The 19660-nt window shown below is 42.8% G+C and overlaps 1 protein-coding gene across 2 annotated transcripts in view; it reads left to right on the forward strand.

The window, feature by feature from the left end:
* Positions 1-19660, forward strand: part of LOC147747399 (serine/threonine-protein kinase TNNI3K) — a 2862006-nt gene that overhangs the window by 651882 nt on the left and 2190464 nt on the right. For both annotated transcript variants that reach the window (XM_086953863.1, XM_086953861.1), the window contains one exon: positions 10540-10637. In XM_086953863.1, the coding sequence (XP_086809989.1) occupies positions 10540-10637 (98 nt within the window). The remainder of the gene's footprint in view (positions 1-10539; positions 10638-19660) is intronic.

Raw genomic sequence — 19660 nt, forward strand, 5'->3', positions numbered from 1 at the left:
TATGGTGTTTTACTTCACTGTGCTCATGTCTGAAAATGTGTGTGCACTGGACAAAATGTGTACTGGAAGTACATATGGTTCAAATACACATGTCAATGCTTAATAACCATTAGTGTGTTTGTGCGACAGGACAACTTTACTTTCCTGATAACTTTCATTGGTTTGAAATGCATTTGGAAAAGACAAAACTATCTAAATAAAATAAATCAGGCTTCTTCTGCTCACATTGAGAGTGCTGGAATGTGAGGATCCAGTGAAATATGGAGGTCATCTCCCTTGACATGCCATCAAGTAAGTACTATGTTTCCAGCTTTAGGCATGTCACTTACAAATCATCAACATCATGCATTTAAGTCTAATTTGTTTAACTGAAGCCAACAAACCCTTCATCATTAAATGCATGAAAGTGCTTGGTACGCAGCTCCCATGGCTAAGTTTGATGGCGCACCAGGGAGCCACGGCACGCAGATTGGGAATCACTAGTATATAGTGTGGAAATACACCCATATCATGAAAGTTAAATGGCATCAGTTGACTGCAGCACTTATTGTGCAATTGATAAATTAGGCGAAGGAAAACATGTCTTTAGACCTATAATTGTAGATTGACTACCGCAGTTTAAAACCTGCAACTGTGCCTGGACTGGACTTTGCTGTTGTCCTCAGCCCGACACCCTGAGAGCCTCTACATGCACTCCCTGAGTTCTTGGGAGCCTTGGAAGTATATTCCAGTGGTTGTCTGGGCACCAAACGAAGTTTGAGAGCTTTTTCAAAACCTTAGCTTCAGGCCTTTATGGGGACCGACCATAAAATGTATCAGACCGGCAGTTCCACAGCATTGGATTGATATTAAGGTTTGCCTTGTGTGGAGAAAAAATATGCCTTCTCCATAGATAACCTTTCTTGTGCACCTCCTGAGATATGGCTACGAGCAAAGTTTGTTTGCTAAAAAGGAATTATTGGCAACTCAGGTCCACCTGGGGAGGAGGACCTATGTCATCCAGTATTGGCTGATACTAGGAAGAGTACGTGGAAGTTGTGCATGTTGTCTAATTGCAGGCAGAGAGGAAAAGAGAGTAGATCGGAGTGGGTGCCTTTGCAAATTAGGGTATCTAAAAACTTCAGCTATGTCGAGCGTTGAGAGTAGTGAGTAATGGCTTGTTTTAGGAGAGGCATGAGGAGAACTGCTGCGTGGAAGAGCAGGGTTCCAATCGGGAATTTAGTATGGTTAGCTAAGGTATAGCATAGCGCCTGAAGAGAAATAAAGTGCAGAATGAGGTTTGCGGTATTGTGGGGCATGGCATGGGAACTTTTGAATGTTAGGCACACATAGGACCATTTTCACAAAGGTTCTTATGTGCAGTAAAGTTATGAGTGCGGAATCTCCTCACTGAGAACGGCAATGCGGAATTGTGCCCTGAGTGGGGAGACACCCCAAAAAGTGCCTAAACTCTGGACTTGTGACTTTACTGAACATAAATACCTTCAATTAATTGGGCTCATAGTGTACAGCGCAGAGGAGGGTCCTACTCAGAAATAGCACAGAGGGAGGGAACTTATCATTTGAGGTACAGTTTAGTAGTAGTTACATGACAGGGCCAGTTCATTGGTAGATACTGTTCGGGTACAGCGTAGTGATATGGGAGGCAAGCAACATCACAAGGTAATAAAGTAGGTACATGCAGGATAGTCTTCACAGCTAGGTGCTATTTCTTTCAACTTTGTGACTGAGGGTAATGTTTACATTGTTCAGCATTCCGTCCATCATTTGTTCCTTTTGCTTGAGTGAAAGGGGTGGCACCAATTACCCAATGAAATGATCACAGGTAGGTGTTTGCATAATACACTTTACAGGTAGGCCATCCTCAAGTGCAATGTTGGTTAAAGGGAAGAACATAACCTTGGTAGGTTCCCATACAATACTCTTCACAGTTAGATACTTCTCAGGAGGGAGAAGATGTGCATGAATCACTGAAAACGTGTTCTTCCCCCCTTTGAAGACATTCTCAATGGAGTATCTCTACAATATGAGTTTCATTGCTGTCAGGTTACTGCTACTCAAAACATTGTCCCCTTTGTTTAAATTAGTTATGTCCAAAGGCATGAAATGGATAATTTGATCTTTGCAGAGGTGCTTGTGCCAGTACAACAAAGGAGACAAAATATAATAAAACCTGTCACTTCAGTATCTAGGCTTTGTTTTATGCCCTTTTCATTGCATAGAAAGTGCACAAAGATCAATTAACTACAAGTGTTTTCCAAAAGTCTTTTCAGGTCAAAGCCTACCAGATAGAGTAGCTGCCTGTTTCCTAACGACTTCTTGTGGGCATTCTGAAAACTTACCTGGGAATGCATTTTGCCCATTGCTTACTATTGGCGTTGCTATTTGTAACTCACACTTGCTTACTGTCTATTTGCTGGCTTTATGTGATTTACGCTGTCCAGCTTGAGTTCATCCCTCCAGTGGAGTATCTCTTGTTTACTGTATCCTTCTATCTTACTCACTTTTTGTAAACAGCCCTTTACATCTTGTTCTTATCTTGTCACATTTGCTGTTCATTCAGAAACAGAGTTCAAATGTCAAGTTCTGTCTTCGAGGGAGCTTGAGTCTACTTTTCTTTCTTTGACTTCAAAGTGACAGAATGTATGAGACAATCCTGCTGGGTACCCATGTGAGAAGAGAGGCGGTCAGGGGTTATTCTACATAGAATACAACAAAAATAACCTTGCTGATATTTTGGATTCTAGTGGAATTAAGAAAGTACAAATGAAGCACATTTTTTTCTGCAATTCTGAAGTGCAGCGGAAACAAATATTTGAATATGAACAAAACACATCAATACACTAAGTGATGACATTTCAACAAATCATCTGTGCAAATATAATGGTCATTTCAATTGAAAACGTGTTGTCTATAATGGCAGTGCACTACCACACCATGCATACTCCACACTATGCCACTCCACTTCACACTACTCCACTGTACAACACTCTACTCCACTCTATGTTCTTCCACTCCACGCCACCCCACTTCACTCTACGACATACCACTCCACTCTATGCCCCTCCACATTAAGACAGTCTATGCCACGCCACTCCACTCTACTTTGCTCCACTCCACTCTACGCCACTCCAATCTACACCACTCTACAACTTGCCACTCTAATCTATGCCACGCCACCCTATCCACCTCCATTCTATTACCCTCCACTATATGCTCCTCCTCTCTACTCCACTTACCCCACTCTGCTCCAATCTACCCAGTTCCACTCCATTATACCCCAATCCCCTCACTCCAATCTACCACAATCTACCCCACTCCCTTTAAGTCAACTCTACTACAATCCAGCCAATCCATCCCACTGCACTTCAATCTACTGCATACCAATCTACCCATTCTTGAGTCTATCCTGATTCACTCCAATCTTCACCACTCCACAACAATCTGCCCCACCCCACTCCAATCTACCCTACCCAATCCAAATCTACCCCTCCCCACTCTACCACACTGCAGTCTATACCACTGCACTCTACCCAACTCCATTCTACCCCACTCTAATCTACCCCACTCCAATATATCCCTTCCAATTTACCCCAACCTACTGTACTTCAGTATACTCCACTACACTCCAACCTAATCTACTCCACTTAATTCCAATCTACCCTAATCCAATCTACCCCACTCCCTTCCACTCCAATCTACCCCACCCCACCCCACCCCATCCTAATTTATCCCACTCCAATCTATCCCACTCTGTTCGAATCTTCCCCTCTGCACACCAATTTACCCTACCCCACCCAAATTTGTATTCCATCCCACTGTACCCCACTGCATTCTACCCCACTGCATTCTACCCTAATCCTCTCCACCCCACTCCAACCTACCCTGCTCCAACATATCCCACTCCAATTTACCCCAATATACTCAACTCCAATCTGCCCTACTCCACTCCAATCTACCCCATTCAATTCCAATCTATCCTAATCCAATCTACCTAATCTACCCCCTTCCAATCTACTCCACTTCACTCCAATCTACCGCAATCTACTCCATTCCTCCCTAACCTACCCCACTCCAACCTACCCCTCTCCATTCCAATCTCCCTAACTCCGGTCCAATCTGTCCTATCCTAACTCAAAATTACCCCATCCCACTCTATCCCACTGTACTCCACCCACTTCATTCTACCCCACTCCATGCTACCCCTCTCCAAACTACCCAACTCCAATCTATCCCACTCTAATCTACCCCAATCTACTCCATTCCAATCTGCCCCACTACACTTCATTCTAGCCGAATCTACCCCAATCCACTCCAATCTACTCTAGTCCACTCTACCCCACTGCCCTCTACCCCATTCCACTTCAATCTATCCCAATCTATTCCACTCCACTCAAATCTGCCCCACTCCACTCCAATCTACCCCAATTTACCCCACTCTAACATGCCACAATCTACCCCACTCTCTTCCAGTCTACTTGATGGAGCAAGGACTCATAGAAAAGAGACTTGCTCGGAAGCAATCCGCTCCTTCAACTCACTAACAAGTTATTACAATTGTTTTGTGTAAACTAATGCTCACCACATGAATACGCAGGTTAGTGAAGCTTACTTATATGTTTGCTAACAAGAATAACACGAACAAAGGACTAAAACTGCTTTAAATTGGGAAATCTTTACTGCGCATGCGTCAACTGCATCTACGCAGTATGACGAGCTATTGCACATGAGCAGAAGGTACTAAAATGGAGTCTTGAAGACTAGCATGCATGGCATCTGCTGGCTTGAACTAAATCAAGTGGTTTTTACTAAAGCTAACGTGGGGTGAAACCATTTATTTTTTAAAGTAACACCTGTCCTTCTGACTTTATCACTAGTGCGTATTTGGGCCTCTCATGTATAACTGAAGTAAGCTGAGTCACATGACTATTGCACATGACCACTGAAAGTTAACCCAGAATGATGACTGAAGAGGTTGAATGGATGCCAAGGTCGCCAGTTTCCTACCCTGGAAACGGATGGTGCAGAGTTCAGCAATGAGATGTTCCATTCATCGTAGTACATAAACAAAGTGGAATCCACTCAAGGTGGTAGTGATCCCTGAAGTGATGGGGAGACACACAGTGTTGTTTAAATGCCCCTCACACACCAACAGGCCCCTTGGTGTCATGCTTCATCATCGGGGCCTTCGCACCCCTCTACGGGATGCGGCGTGCTACGACTCGCGGATACGCAGGAGCACTTTGAAGTGAACTATGTGTGGGGGTGATCTATTCCAGGGGACCCTTACCAGCCCTTTGGCCAGGGGGGTTGGTCTTCACACCATTCTTGGTAATTATATTTTCACGCTATTTGCGGATGTTCTTTTCTCTCTGTTCTCTCCCTGTCTCAGCATTGATCACTGCATGAGTCCAGATATATGTTTTGATGATTTAATTAAATTTTTTCTCCTAAGAATGATGGTGACTGCACTGTGTATTTGAGATGGTCCACATGGTTTGAAATTTAGATAAAGATTTAAAACTTTCCAGAGTGTTTGGTGATTTAGTTGATTAAAAGAAGAGTTAGCTTATGTCATTTTCACCATCAACTAATTCAACTAATTGTCCATCGACCAGAGGAAAGAACTTTTTGATCAGTGAAAGGTTAGTTAGGAATATTACATAACTAATCATAAAAAAACTGTGGAAAATTATAAACTTAACCCCAGCGGTTTTTGACTACTTGTGAATTTGCGGGCCCAGGTGAGTATATGGTAGTGGAGTATCTGTTGTTGTTGAACCGCCGGATCATACTCTACCTCCAGCTTGCCAAATTCATCCCACCTTAGTCTACCCTAATCCACCCAGCTTCCCTCTTTGCCAATCTACCCCACTCCAATCCAATGTATTCCACATCACTCTACCCCAATCTATCCCACTCCAATCTACCCACTGTCCAGTCTGCCCCAATCCACTCCAGTCCATGCCACTCTACACCAGTCTACCCAACTCCACTCCAATCTACACTATCCACCCAAATCTACACCACCCCACTCTACCCAATCCACTCTACCCCACTCCAATCCATCCCACTCCAATCCACCCCACTCTAGTCCACTTCAATCTATCCCACTCTACTCCACCCTAATCTATCCCGTTCTAATATCCCCTAATCCAATCCACCCAATCTACCCCACTCCAATCTACCCCACTCGACTCTACCTTAATCTACCCCATTCCACTCCAACCTACCCCTCTGCAATTTACCTCATTCCACTCTACCTCAGTGTACTCCTCCCCACTCTACTCTACCCCACTCCAGTCTACCATACTCCAATATATCTGTCTTGCTCCACCTTTCAGATAATACAGAGTTCTACAAATTCTGATTCCACACAGTGGCTCAAACACGAGACATAAAACACAACAACACCTAGAAAGGGTTTCACTTTACAAAATGTAAAGACTCTCTTTTTAGAATAAGGATTGGGGTTTTATTTACTCAATGCTCTCTAACAGAAAGGTTTTCCCAGATGCCAAATGAACCACATTCAAATGTAAATAAAGATATATATTTATATGAAATCATTTGGCATGAACCCAAGGCAGTCCATCTGCTCTATTTGCTCTGGTAATTTTCCTTTCTTCAACTGGCCCATCTCCTTCCGTGAGACTGGTCTGCAATGTGCATACTGACACATAGGAATCACAGTTCTAAGTAAGTCTAGGGGAATATGCATCCCTTCATTCTCTGCCCACCTGCGAGTTGGGTCTTTCTCTTCTTGGTGCTCTCACATAGTCATGCACACTAAATCAGAATCATGTGTTACCACCTCTGTCTCCAATATTTTAGCCTTTTCATCTGTGCGGGAATAACAGCTTACGTCTAGTGAATGTATAGGACTATGAGCATCTACATGATACACAGTAGCTGCGCTTTGCATAACATTTGCCACTTCACTGGGGATTCCTGTGTCTCAAGCATCTCAAATTTCACACCTAGACTTTCTATTGGGACCTGCACCGACTGTTTGCATCTCACCATTGCATTTGAGAAAATTCAAAAGTCAAAATCAAATTATGTCCTATTGTTATCTGCCCAAAGTCTATTTGTGTGCAAAAGCACAAACGCATCTGTATCTGTCCTATCTGTCACAGAACAAAAACACACAGATAATTGTGTCTGCATAGTGTCTGTCAGAACATAAATCAAAATTCACAGTGTCTGTCTTGTATCTATCAGAGCACAACTCAAAATCAACTGTATTTTTGCCCTGTATTTGTCACAGTGCAAGCAAAACATTTGCCAGCATTTGAAAATGTTTCAGTCTAAAAGCACACTCTTCTTTCCTTGTTTTTCACACATACTCAAAGTGGCACACTGCCCCTGAACTGTCACATGTAATTCAATGTCTCCTTTCTGTATTGCCCATATGTTTAAAACACGTTGCATAATCTCTTTTGCAGATTCAAAAGTACATTGCTGTTACTCTTCGAATCTAGACTCAGAGTCAAGTTTAAAATCACATTTTCTTTCATTTTTTTTCAAAATAGCATCTCTTTCCTTGTAAAGCAAGGTTTGACTTTCAGTGACATGTCTGATTTATAACTGCAACAAACAATTGCTAGTTCTAACAGTCTGGTTTGTTTATCTTTTCTGTGGTTTCCAAAATACTCTTGCACGTTTACATTTTCTCGGTTCAAAGTTAATTCGGAAGCTTCCAATTCAACCAAGATACCGTTCATTTCTGGCTGAGGAACATCCTCAAAAGAATTAATTGAAACCTCCTGTGAGCACCGTAAATTAACCTGCAGCTTCTCTGCACCCACAGTTTTCACGAATGAATCACTCTGGCTATCTAAACAGCCTGGCACAATAAGGAGCTTCGGAGATTGGTACATTTCCAACTCTCTTTTCAAAGATTTATTTTCAAACTGAGCGTCAGCTAGCTATCTTGCTAACTCATTACGTTCTTTTTCCACCTGTTCACATTTTTGATACATGCTAAGAAATGCATTCAAAATGACACCACTATTTATGTCTGAAATACCAAGTTGTTTTCCCTCTTTAAGAGAAAAATCATGCACACTTTTAAATATCTATGTTTGCCCCTCAATATTTTATCATGCATTAGAGGCAATCTTCCACTCAAATAACTCAGTTGGCATCTGGGAATATACAACTGAAAACATAGGCATTTTAGAGAGCATCTTCCCCTTATAAAATTGCCCTTTTCATAAATCCTACAAGTGACGCCAAATGTCTTGCTCCGCCTTTCAGATGATACACTCCACTTCACTCCAATCCGATCTACCTCAATTCACTTCAATCTAATCTGTCCCACTCAAATATACCTCACTCCACTCCAATCTACCCCACCCCAATCTACCCCAATGTGTTGTCTGCAATGTAAGTGTGCTACCTCACCATGCATACTGCTCATCACTCCATTCCACTTTACACCACTCTGTCTCTACAACACTCTACTCCACTCTATGTCATTCCACTCTATGCCACTCCACTCCATTGACATGCAACTCCACTCTACACCCCTGCACTCTAAGACACTCTATGCCATGCCACACCACTCCACTCCACTCCACTCCACTCCACTTTAACCACACCAATCCAACCCCATCCCTCAACTTGCCACTTTACTCTACACCCCTCCACTCTATGCCCCTCCTCTTCACACAACTTACCCCCCCTCCACTACAATCTATCCCACTCCAATCCAATCTACCTTAATCCACTGTACGCCTTTCCACTTCATGATAATCTACACCAATCTACTCCACCCAATCTACCCCACCCCCCCCCACTCCAATCTACTCCACTCCAATGTATCCCAACACACCCCACTCTAATCTACTCCAATCCACCCAATCTAACCCAGTCTAATCTACCCCACTCCACACCAATTACCCCACTCCAATCTACCACACTGCCCTCCAACCTGTACTCCACTCCACTCCATCCTACTCCAATCCAATCTATAATACTCAAATTTTCCACAATGTATACCACTTCAATCTACCACAATCTACCCCACCCCACACCCCCTCAAACCAATCTGCTCCTCTCCACTATACCCAAAACTACCCCATACCAATCTATCAATCTACTCTACTCTACACCAGTCTACCCCACTCCACTCTACTGCAATTTACCACAATGTACTCCCTCTTCTCCAATCTACCCCACTATGCTCCAATCTACCCAATAAAGCCCACTCCAATCTACCATAATCTACCACGCTCCATTCTAATCTACCATACCCCAATCCACCCAATTCACCCCACTCCACACCAGTTTAGTGCATTCCACTCCAATCTACCCCACCTGCTCTACCCAAATCCACGTAATCTTCATCAGTCTTCCTATTCTAATTCAATCGACCCCAATGTACCTCACATCACTCTACCCCAATATTCCCACTTAAATCTACCCTTACTCCAGTTTACCCCAATCCACTCCAATCTACTCCACTCCACACCAGTCTATCCCACTCCACTCTAACGCACCCTACCCCACCCCAATCTACCAATCGACCCCTAAGCACTCTACCACACTGTATTCTACTCCACTGGACTCTGCCTCACTTCAATATACCCCAATCCAATCTATTCTGATACAATCTACCCCAATCTACCTCACGCTGCTACATTTTACCCCACTCCACTCCAATCTACCCCACTCCGGTCCAGTCCACCCGACTCAAATCCACTCTATTGACCCCACTCAAATCTACTCCTCTTCATCCCACTCAAATCTACCAGAATCTACTCCACTTCACTCCACCATTATCTACCCCACTTTACTCCACTCCACCCCATTCCAATCCAATCTACCCCACTCCACTCCAGTCTACCCCACTCCAATCAAATTACCCCACTCCATGCAAATCTATCTCCACTCTACTCGACTGCAATCTACATCTATCCACTCCAGTCTACGCCATTCTACTCCAATCTGCCCCTCTACAATTTACCCATTTATACCCTCTCAACCCTACCCCAATCTACCCCACTGCACACTATCCAATCTACTACATTCTACTCTACCCCAGTCTACTACCACTAAAATCGATCCCAGTCTACTCTACCCCACTCCACTCAATGCCACTAGCTTTTAGCCTTGATGAACAGCATCCACAGTGGTGTACAACATGGCTAAAACATTTTGCCAAAGCCAATAGCTCTTGCGTAGACGAGACCATTTGGCTTTGCCAATGCTGGTTGAGAATGGTATATCTTCCTTGCTTGCGACTGCAGCCGGGAGGTAGAGGGGGGCCTGCCCTGCTTTTGGCGTTTTCCATTCTGTCTCTCCAGTCAGGCCCAGCACTGATTACGCAAATTCAATTTCTGGTTAGTTTGATTAATTTATTACATTGTTGAGTTACCAATGAAATACGTTTTTGTAGACTTTCTTGTTAGACATTCTTAAATGGCAAATGTATATTGCCTGGTGACTAAAACACGAGGAAAGTTTCTTACGCGTGTCTGTACACAGCTGGAACCAAAGCCTTCGTTTAACGTTAGCTGTGTTTTCATTAAGGTAACAAGTCACACATTAGGACGCTCATGCTGAAAGGCCTGCGCCCATCTCGACTGACCAGAAATGGATTCACGGCGATTCACCTGGCTGCCTACAAGGTACTGTAAGGAACACTCGTTCTCACCTGTGACATCCGGTCATTGCAATGTTTGATGTCAATGTCATGGGCCCACATTTTTCTCCCGGCAATGTACAACACGCGTGTGAACGGACTCATTTATATCTTCCGTGACAGTGGTAATAACAGCCAAAAGACTGTAAAATGGGCAAAAATATAAATTTGCTGATGGAAGTGGTGATGCCCTATTTTGTTTCTATGGCCTAAAGATATCATCAGGCTCCTTTTGTGAAATATGGTGCCAGGTTTAACTATCTGCGCAGAGCAGCGCATCTAGGACGCACGACGCGTCTGAAACCAGAAGCCTCAGTATGAGTAAAAACAAGACTACATGATATTGTCGAATTTAAACCTAAAATTGTGTCTAGTATGGGAGGCAATCTATGCACTCTGAGGAGAATTACACCCCGTGCTCTTCATTACCAGCATTTGGCATATTATTTCAACCTGAAATGTTGGATATATGCTACATGATGTATGCTTTTCAATATTCTTTTTTGATATAGTATTAACCTTCAATTAAACGTACTCCCATCGAATTGACCTGCAATCCTCGTTATTCCAACACCTTGATGTACTCATCGGTGTGTAATGCTAAGGCTGGATGAGCACATGTTTTTACATGCCTAAAATGAATGTACGCGCATAAAAAGGTCAATGTGTATGGACTTGCAGAACCTTTCCCTCATAAATTAAGTTTACAAATATTAACATTTCAGCAGTATATTGAAATCTCCTTATTCACCAATGTATGGTCATAGACATTCCTCTGTGGTGCTACCTGCAAAAGTGGGCGAAGAGTCACACATGGGTATGTCTATTGGTATTCAGAGACCCCATGCTGGTGGTTTCCAAACCCACTGTAAGCGTGCTTAAAAATGTAACCTTGTTAAGGTCACAAATATTGTATGTGAGAAATTGTTTGACGTTATTATCCTGAGCTCAATAGAGTACGAGCAGCCTATGTTTGTAGATGGCAAAGTATTTTCCTAATGGGTGTCTAATCATAACATTTAAGAGAAGATTTAAGAAATTACCTGGATAATTTTGAAATCTTAATCTTGAAGACTGTTGTGTCAGTGAACAAGAAATAGTAATCGTAGGCAAAGGGGAAGTGAGCCAGCAGTAAGTGTTTGCTCAAGGCAGCGGGGAAGGGGAAGCCAGGAGGAATAGCAGCGACAAGTATGCATTGGCGCAGGTTCTCATATCTCATATGTATACCTTTGTTTCATGCTATTTGGTGGTCAAAGTGGCCCTGGTGGTCAGCATGGGAATGACAGGTGCTTAATTAAACAGATACTCTCTTACTGCAATTCTGTTTAAAGTGTTGAAATGCATCCCTAGCGACTTGTTTCTAAATCTTCAAGCGTAAAGAAGGTTAGGCAGTGGAAAAAGGGGTGTTCTATATCATAGAGATTCCCCTATTCAATACAAGTTGTGCCTGCCTGGCACCTTTCAATGCAATAGGATACACAAGGTTCACCCTGCTGTAAATCTAATGGGTTTCCCAGTGACTGATAAATTCCAGATTGAACAGAAATGCCTAATCCTGATATCATGGCTGTCCCTGGGTGAATAACACACATGAAAAGGAAATGATCTTATTATCCAGTACTGAATCCCAGTGGCTACAGCTATGGGCATGCTAATAGGAGGGGTCTTTATCCTTCTCACTGCTGTTGCATGACGGCTTGGTATTATTTGATTACTCAGCTCAGATCACATTAAAAGTGTCAAATGCTCCAAGGTTGACAGTAAAGAGGTGACATGAGGAATCAACAGTAGGTGCTGATCTGCCGGAGGTCCTGTAACGTTGGGGCCCTTAGTGGAAAGTTGGGTGGCACATACAGGAAGTCCTTTTAAGTGGGTGCCAAGTGGAAGAAAAGCATGTTCAGGCGAATAAAGGGCGAAAAGCTCCCAGGTCACTTGTCCTTGGCGGCCATGAAAGTGTAGTAAGATGGTTTAGAGCTTTGGAATGATGAGCTTTGGAATTTGTAGCTTTATGCACAATAGGGTGCCTTTGTGTGGCTCCTGTTGTTGAGAGAACAGTAACAGAACCTACATATTGCTGACTGAGTGGATACACTGCATAATGCAATCTGATAGAGGTGCAAACAATATCAGACCCTTGGAGTTTCCATTGTGATGCATTGATATGCCTAGAACTCCATCAGGCATCCTCTGCCTAGGCCCAAGTGACAGACATTTACTCTTTTTTTAGGGCCCTTTGGAAGGAAACAGCTCTGCTTTAGATTTGAGAAATTCTAGTGTTTTCTCTTTTGTCCTTCACACATCAGGCCTGATTCACTAAGGCAAACTTACACTTTTGTGTAAATTTACTCTTTTTCAGTTTTCACAAACTACAATTTAATAGGAACTTTATGACTGCGGACATTCCGCAGGCTAGGTGGAGAAATCTGCACATAAAAAGGTAAGCCTATCTTGTCATTTTATGTGCAGAGTTCTCTGCCCTGGCTGCAAAGTTTACACTGTCCTAATTTACTATTGAATTGTAGTTTGTGAATACCACAAAAAATAAACTTACATAAAAGTGTAGGATTACCTTTATGAATCAGGCCCGTAGTGTGTAATGCTAGTGGGTAGATTTAAATAAAGTCCAGACATGACACATGAGTTGCTTCTCTGTGCTGAATTTCCCACTTATCTTGAGACCCATGGCATTAACATGTAGTATTTAGTCTGTGGCCGGATAAATATCCACTACCTTTTGTTATGCATGGAGAAGCCATGTCTTCACCACTTATCAAATTGCTCTTTAATGTAAGCTGTTTGAAAGACATGCACCTTGTTCATAAAGTAAGCTATTTTATTCACATACTTTTTTAACCTAATCAGTTGTACAACATGCAAAGATGGCAAAGTTTAACCAAGCATTGGCTATGCCAATAGGTTTGGGTCAATAATGAAAGTGCCTCTTGTGTCACTGATGTGTTTTAAGAACTCAGTAGTGCATCATATATGTACTGTCATGCATTTTCGAACTCATGCATCTCTTTATTCACCTGACTAATTTTGCATGCATCCTCTGACACCCTCACAATAAAACACACACAAATTCAACAACATATGCACAATAAATTAAATAAATACAAGTAGAAAATAGAAAACATGCCGCTGTCGAAACATGGTGGGCATATCCTTACAATAAGAAAACTGAATATCGCTACGGGTCAGTCTTGAAGAGGTTTTGTAAATAGTCTATCATTGTTTTAAAGTTCCAGCATGGCTGCTACTTTTAGAAAGAACATCTTTTAATGCGAAAACAATGATACACTAAGGACTGCAGCTCCATCATAGTCTCCTGGTTTAGAGGAAGTGCCCACATGGGATGCCGCACACTGTAGATTAAATGAGCGTCAAACAAGTGAATTGTTAGCACTGCCTGGAGAGAGCGCCGAAATATTGACTTAAGAAGCATTCAAATAAAAAGCAGAGAAGCAGAGGAATGAAAGTAGAACTATAAAAGAAGAAAATTGAATAGGAATGGACCAGCCAACCAGCCCTGAATCTAAAGTACACTCATGTCATGGTGGAGGTACTCATATGATCAGAAAATGCCATAATTCACAGTGTGAGAGAGCCAATGGCTGAGGCGACTGAACCATTACCCCATGTAGTACGCTGTCTTGGTTGGGAATCAAAATGGAAATGACAGGCAGACCAATAGTAGACCAGAGCTGACCCAAATGCCTTCTAGGTAACTATATGAATATACGTTTACATATATAGAAGTATGTATTGTTTGTTGGAGGCCTTTTGGGTTTACAATATACTTTTCACAATAAAGAAGCCAGACCTACTTTTAAGGTCGAGCCTAGCGTTGTAACGCATGGCTGCTCGCTTTGCGAGGCATGCTGTATTCAGTGTAGCGTGGAAGCTTTGTGGAAGCTCCGCCCACTCTCCGCCCATCTTTTTCATTGGCTTAGGTCCTAAATGCTGCCTTTCGATTGGTTTTAAGCTTGTAGTACCTCCTCATGATGGCCATGTTGTCATTTGTATTCTTCCATGGTTACTGGCCCCTTTACTTCAAACACAATTTTCTTCTTGTGCCCTCCCCTCCCGCAGTCCGTGACTCTCGGCCCCTCTTCCCCCACCACACTCCCGTTCATGCCTTCTTGTCCGCCCACACTCCCTTTTCTAATATGTAAATGCAAGTCCTATAGCATTGCTTGTTTGGTGTTTTAGAATAAACAAAAGAAGTGCAAATACTGTGACTGATTTCACAGACAACAAACAACTCAATTGGGAACCAGACTAACAATGACTCAATTGCTAGTCGGCTTTTGAAATGAATCAATTGTATTTATTTTTATATATTTTGATATACCTTATTTTTTGTACAGACAAACAAACATTGGCAAAATACTTTGTGTATTTATATGTATATACATAAAAAGACAGACAAAAGATGAGCGAAATAAATTACAAAGTAGGACAGGCAGTCCGTGCTGTGAACACAATCTTTCACGCATCAGTCATTCCACATTCACACTCGCATTCCTTCCATACCATAATCAACATTGTGCATGTGAAATAAGACAAACAAAGAAATAAAGGAGGTCAGGCAAGCAAAGTCAAGAGCAAATCAGAAATAACACTAAAAATGTTGAAAAATACTTAATATCACAGCAATTGTATGACAGACATAATATGTACAATTCCTTTCTGACCAAAGAACCTAACAACAAAAGGTACACAAGGTCGACGCGTTTCGAATCGGACCCTTTGTCCGATTCTCATCAGGACCAGAGAATCTGTGTGTATTCAGTGTTAAGTCACGGGGGTTGCTGCATCAAGTGTTTTTGACCATCGGTGTTTGGTGTTTTAAGCACTATTTTGTATATTGAGTTTGTGCTACTTGGGGCGGAACAACGTGCTTTTTGTGTATTCAGATCGCGGTGCGCGCTTTCACTTAGGAAGCTGCCCAGGACAATCTCAGCTTGTTGTTTTTATTGCTGGTCTAAGAAGTCACTACTTGAAACTAAGCTTTATGCGAGCATTTTGCATGTACTCGACCCCTCTTGCAAAACAGAAAGAGAACAATTGTTTTATCTAGCAGAGATATCACGCTCGCGGCCGTTGACCCCAATGAAGGGCATCACCCGGCTCTGAATCCAATCAAATGGAGAATCAGAAACAGCTCTTGCCTGCTCAAACATTTCTGATAACCATCACCTCCTGCTGAAGGCACTTCTAGGCTATTAAGACCTTAACGAAGGTATGCCTTTTTAAATAACAAAATACATTGTGCGCTATAAAAATCATGTCATGGGCATAATAGGGATGTGGCTTAACGACCAGAGCTGCCGGCTTTGGAGCTGTAGAACCGGGTTTGAGTCTTGCCAGCTTAACATCCTGTGATTCTGGGCAAATCTTAGTGCCACCAAAAAATTAATGTGTCCATCTGCAACGCAACTGGTGCTCGTGTAAAGTACGCTGGTACATTCAGGTCGAGTTTGTGCTACATAAAACTGGCCCCCACCCCTCCAAAAAACAGCTAATCCCAGAAACATGCCCCCAAGCATTACCTGATACCTCCTGCTAGAATAAACAATCTCCAAATACTTCGTTTACAACATCTTCCCGTAGCAGTCCGGATAACCAGGTTACAGAAACCACAAAAAAACGTAATTTCTGAACCCCCAAAGACCTTGACGGCTCTCACTTGCCCTGGCCATCACCACGCTCGCCAAACATGGCTTTCCAACTGCAGAACTTCCAGCGTGACTGGAAGTGTGTGGGTAAAAAAAATCTGACCAGTCCCTGTTCTAGTCCAGTTGCAACTTTAGAAAGGAGTGCATGTGAATGGGTGAGGAAATCCACACCTGAAACGGTGTAAAATATAGATTTGGGCATTTAGCTGTGTTTGAGCTGTATTTTGGTCACCAAACAAGCTTCACACTTCCCCTTTCTTCTTCTCCTCTGTATTGCATTACGGGACATGTAGTTTCAATTGTAGCCCCTCGTTACCAATGCAAATCCATCAAAAACAGCGCCGGAAAAGATCAAATGGAAATAACATAATTGATGAGTTGCTAAATATTTTTGAATCTTATGCCAAAAAATGATGTTGATAGTTTTTCAAGTATGTGCAAGATTTCTTTTCTGCACGTTTTATGTAGCAGAACTTTCTTTTTCATGGGGACCAGATTAAATAATTCAAGATCAGATCTTTTTTCTGGGCACAGGGATATTAAATGATTTGCTCAAAATGACAGGACGCCGGGATTCGAACTTGGTCAGGTTCGACTTTCTTTTGTTTTGGTGGTGCAACACTCTTTGTTGGCAAACATCACTGACAAGAGTGCCTATGAAGTCCCTCATTATTATTCGCTCAGGGGTTCATGTTTTGGACGTGACGTGCCAGTGTCTGAATGTGGCCGCACAGCAAATTCATGACACTGCAACAGCGCTCCCTGCGCAGGGTGCATCTGTAAATTTATTTACGCTTTTGCCAAATAAATTGATGTAAAACAATGTATATTGTTAGGACACACAAATGTAGATGCACATATAGTTGGACACCTGATTCTACCTACTTTACTAAGTTATGCCATTTAGCCAAAATGTGTGAGCCTATGAAAATCACTTTACTCCACTGTGCATTATTTTAATTAAAAATCAAATCTGAGACCACCATTAAATACATTCACTTCAGTTATACAAAGCAAGCATTTGCAGTGCAATAGGTCTCACATTTATGCGAGTATGAGCTATTGGCATTGTAAATGAAAATGCTTCTTATTTATGTTTTGGTTTTTGAAACATTAATAAAATACCTTGTCATTTACAATGCCAATAGCTTAACTACCGTAAATGTGAGACCTATTGCATTGGAAATGTTTGTTTAATAAGATTGTTTCATAATACAGAAGCCAGACCCATGGCATTTGGTATACCATTTCCATGCATATTAATTAAACTTTTTGTGTTTATGACTGACTTGTCAAAATAGCCAGCTCAGACCTTCTGTACTTAGCATTAGCTTTGCCACAAGGCAAACATCAGGCCATAGTCATACAATTACAAACGTATAAAGCAACTTGAAAAAGCAAAATACTACTTCTCCTAAAAGGGCTAATCCAGGATTTTCATGGTGCAAGGTTTCTATACCCATGGTTTGTGAAAGGAGGGAACCAACACCAGAACGCTTGCCTACTAAGGTAATATTTGCGATCCAATGTAAGATAACCCATTTTGGAGGCATGTATTCAAATAACAAACCACCCTTAAATGCAACATGGCAAATGGTAAATGAACTTTGCTATATGCTTTTCACAATAAATACATCAGGTCTAGTGCCTTTATCATACCATTTCTTAAACACACCAGGCCTATAGTCATGATCATTGGCTTGTTACCATGTGTGTGTGTGTAGGCATTTATATAGCGCACTGCTACCCGTAGGCGTCCTGGCGCTTCGACCGCCGCGAAACCCTTTCTGGCTTCCCTGAGAGATGGTCCCTTAATGGGTATCTCCAGGGTGAGACCAGGCATCCCCGGCGGTCTGGGGGGCCGTTAGTGAAGATGAGGCAAGCTAATGCCCAGAGTTGCCGAGTGTGATCGCTGATCAGAGTGGGCACCGAGGCGAGAGAATTATCGAGTCCGCTGACCCTGGTCCAGAAACCTGCCGCGCCGGGAATCGAACCCTGGTCCCGGGCCGTCCTCTGCTCTCGGGTCTGCCGCCTCTAACCAGTGAGCCACACTACTTCACTATAACCAACTCAGTTCTGCTGTATTGAGTATGAGCTTCACCATGAGGCAAAAACAAGTTTACAAGCAGTCTTTTTTATTGGAAGTACACAAATTCAACCGGATCAACCCCTGTACTCAGGAGAATCACTTTGCGAGGGGAACACTACAGCCTGAACCGCTGAACATAATTAAACAAAATTTGTGATAAAACTAGATCTTTGTCCAGAAAGAGTGCTTTTCAGTAGTTTTTGAGTTATTAAACAAAAAATGTATTTGTACATCTAGGGATTTGAAGCCTCTGCCGATCCAACAGGTCTCATGCTGCCAACACTTCAACCAGGAAGTGTTAGCAGCCATCTAGGGAATTGGACTTCTCTTAGTTCCAAGAAAAAAATCCCCCAAAAAAGAAGGGGGAGGGTAGGAATACCCTGCCCACTTAGGCCTGGTGCTGCGGTACCCCACAGAGACCCAACCAGGGCATAAACACTTTTAAAAGAATATTGCCGCAAAGTTGCAGAGGTTCCGCAAATTCACTGCAAAAATAAATGTTAAATGTTAAAAAAGCGAGATCTTCTGTGCTTGTTTTGCATTTTGCACCCTCCGGTCATATGTGGCCCCCTTCCCAAGCCGATTACGGCCCTGGGGACTACAATCCCGGGGCCCGGACGATAATAAACAGTGAGAGGTGGATGAAATTCCCCCTCCTGGGCTAATTTCACCCGCTGGACCCCACCCTTTTGGGGCCCAGACTTGCAATGGAAAGGAAGGGGGGCCCCCAGGCCTGGGCTCCTGCTATGTCCCAAGGTGCCCACCCCTGGGACATAGCAGTTTCATCGACAGCACTAGGGAAACCTCTTTTTGTTCTTGATTGGCAGCAGCAATTAAAAGCTCCTGCCAAGTGAGAGCAAAGAGTAGGTCTGCTCCCAGTGGGTGGGAGCAGGGATAATGCTCCTGCCCGCTCGAAGTGGGCTTTTTATCAGTTTCCTTGCCCGCTGGCAGAGAAACAGATGAAAAGTTGCTTCCACTAGCAAGGAGCAACATTTTGTGCTACTCCCTGTGTGCAGGAGCAGTGCCGGCTCTCTATGGAGGCGGAAAGCCAGCAGAGACCAAAGGGGAATTGGGGCTCCTCCTTCATCCCCCAACAAAAGACAGTGGGTACCATGGGTAGGGCCAATTGACACTCTTACTGGCATGACCATCTAGTCTCTCTCACCCAGCCTGCACTGGTATAGTCTACACATACCTCATTTCATTCCCTTATAGTTCATACATAAGAAAATAAAAAAC

This window comes from Lissotriton vulgaris, chromosome 1_1 (genome assembly GCF_964263255.1).
Source record: "Lissotriton vulgaris chromosome 1_1, aLisVul1.2, whole genome shotgun sequence".
NCBI lineage: Eukaryota > Metazoa > Chordata > Amphibia > Caudata > Salamandridae > Lissotriton > Lissotriton vulgaris.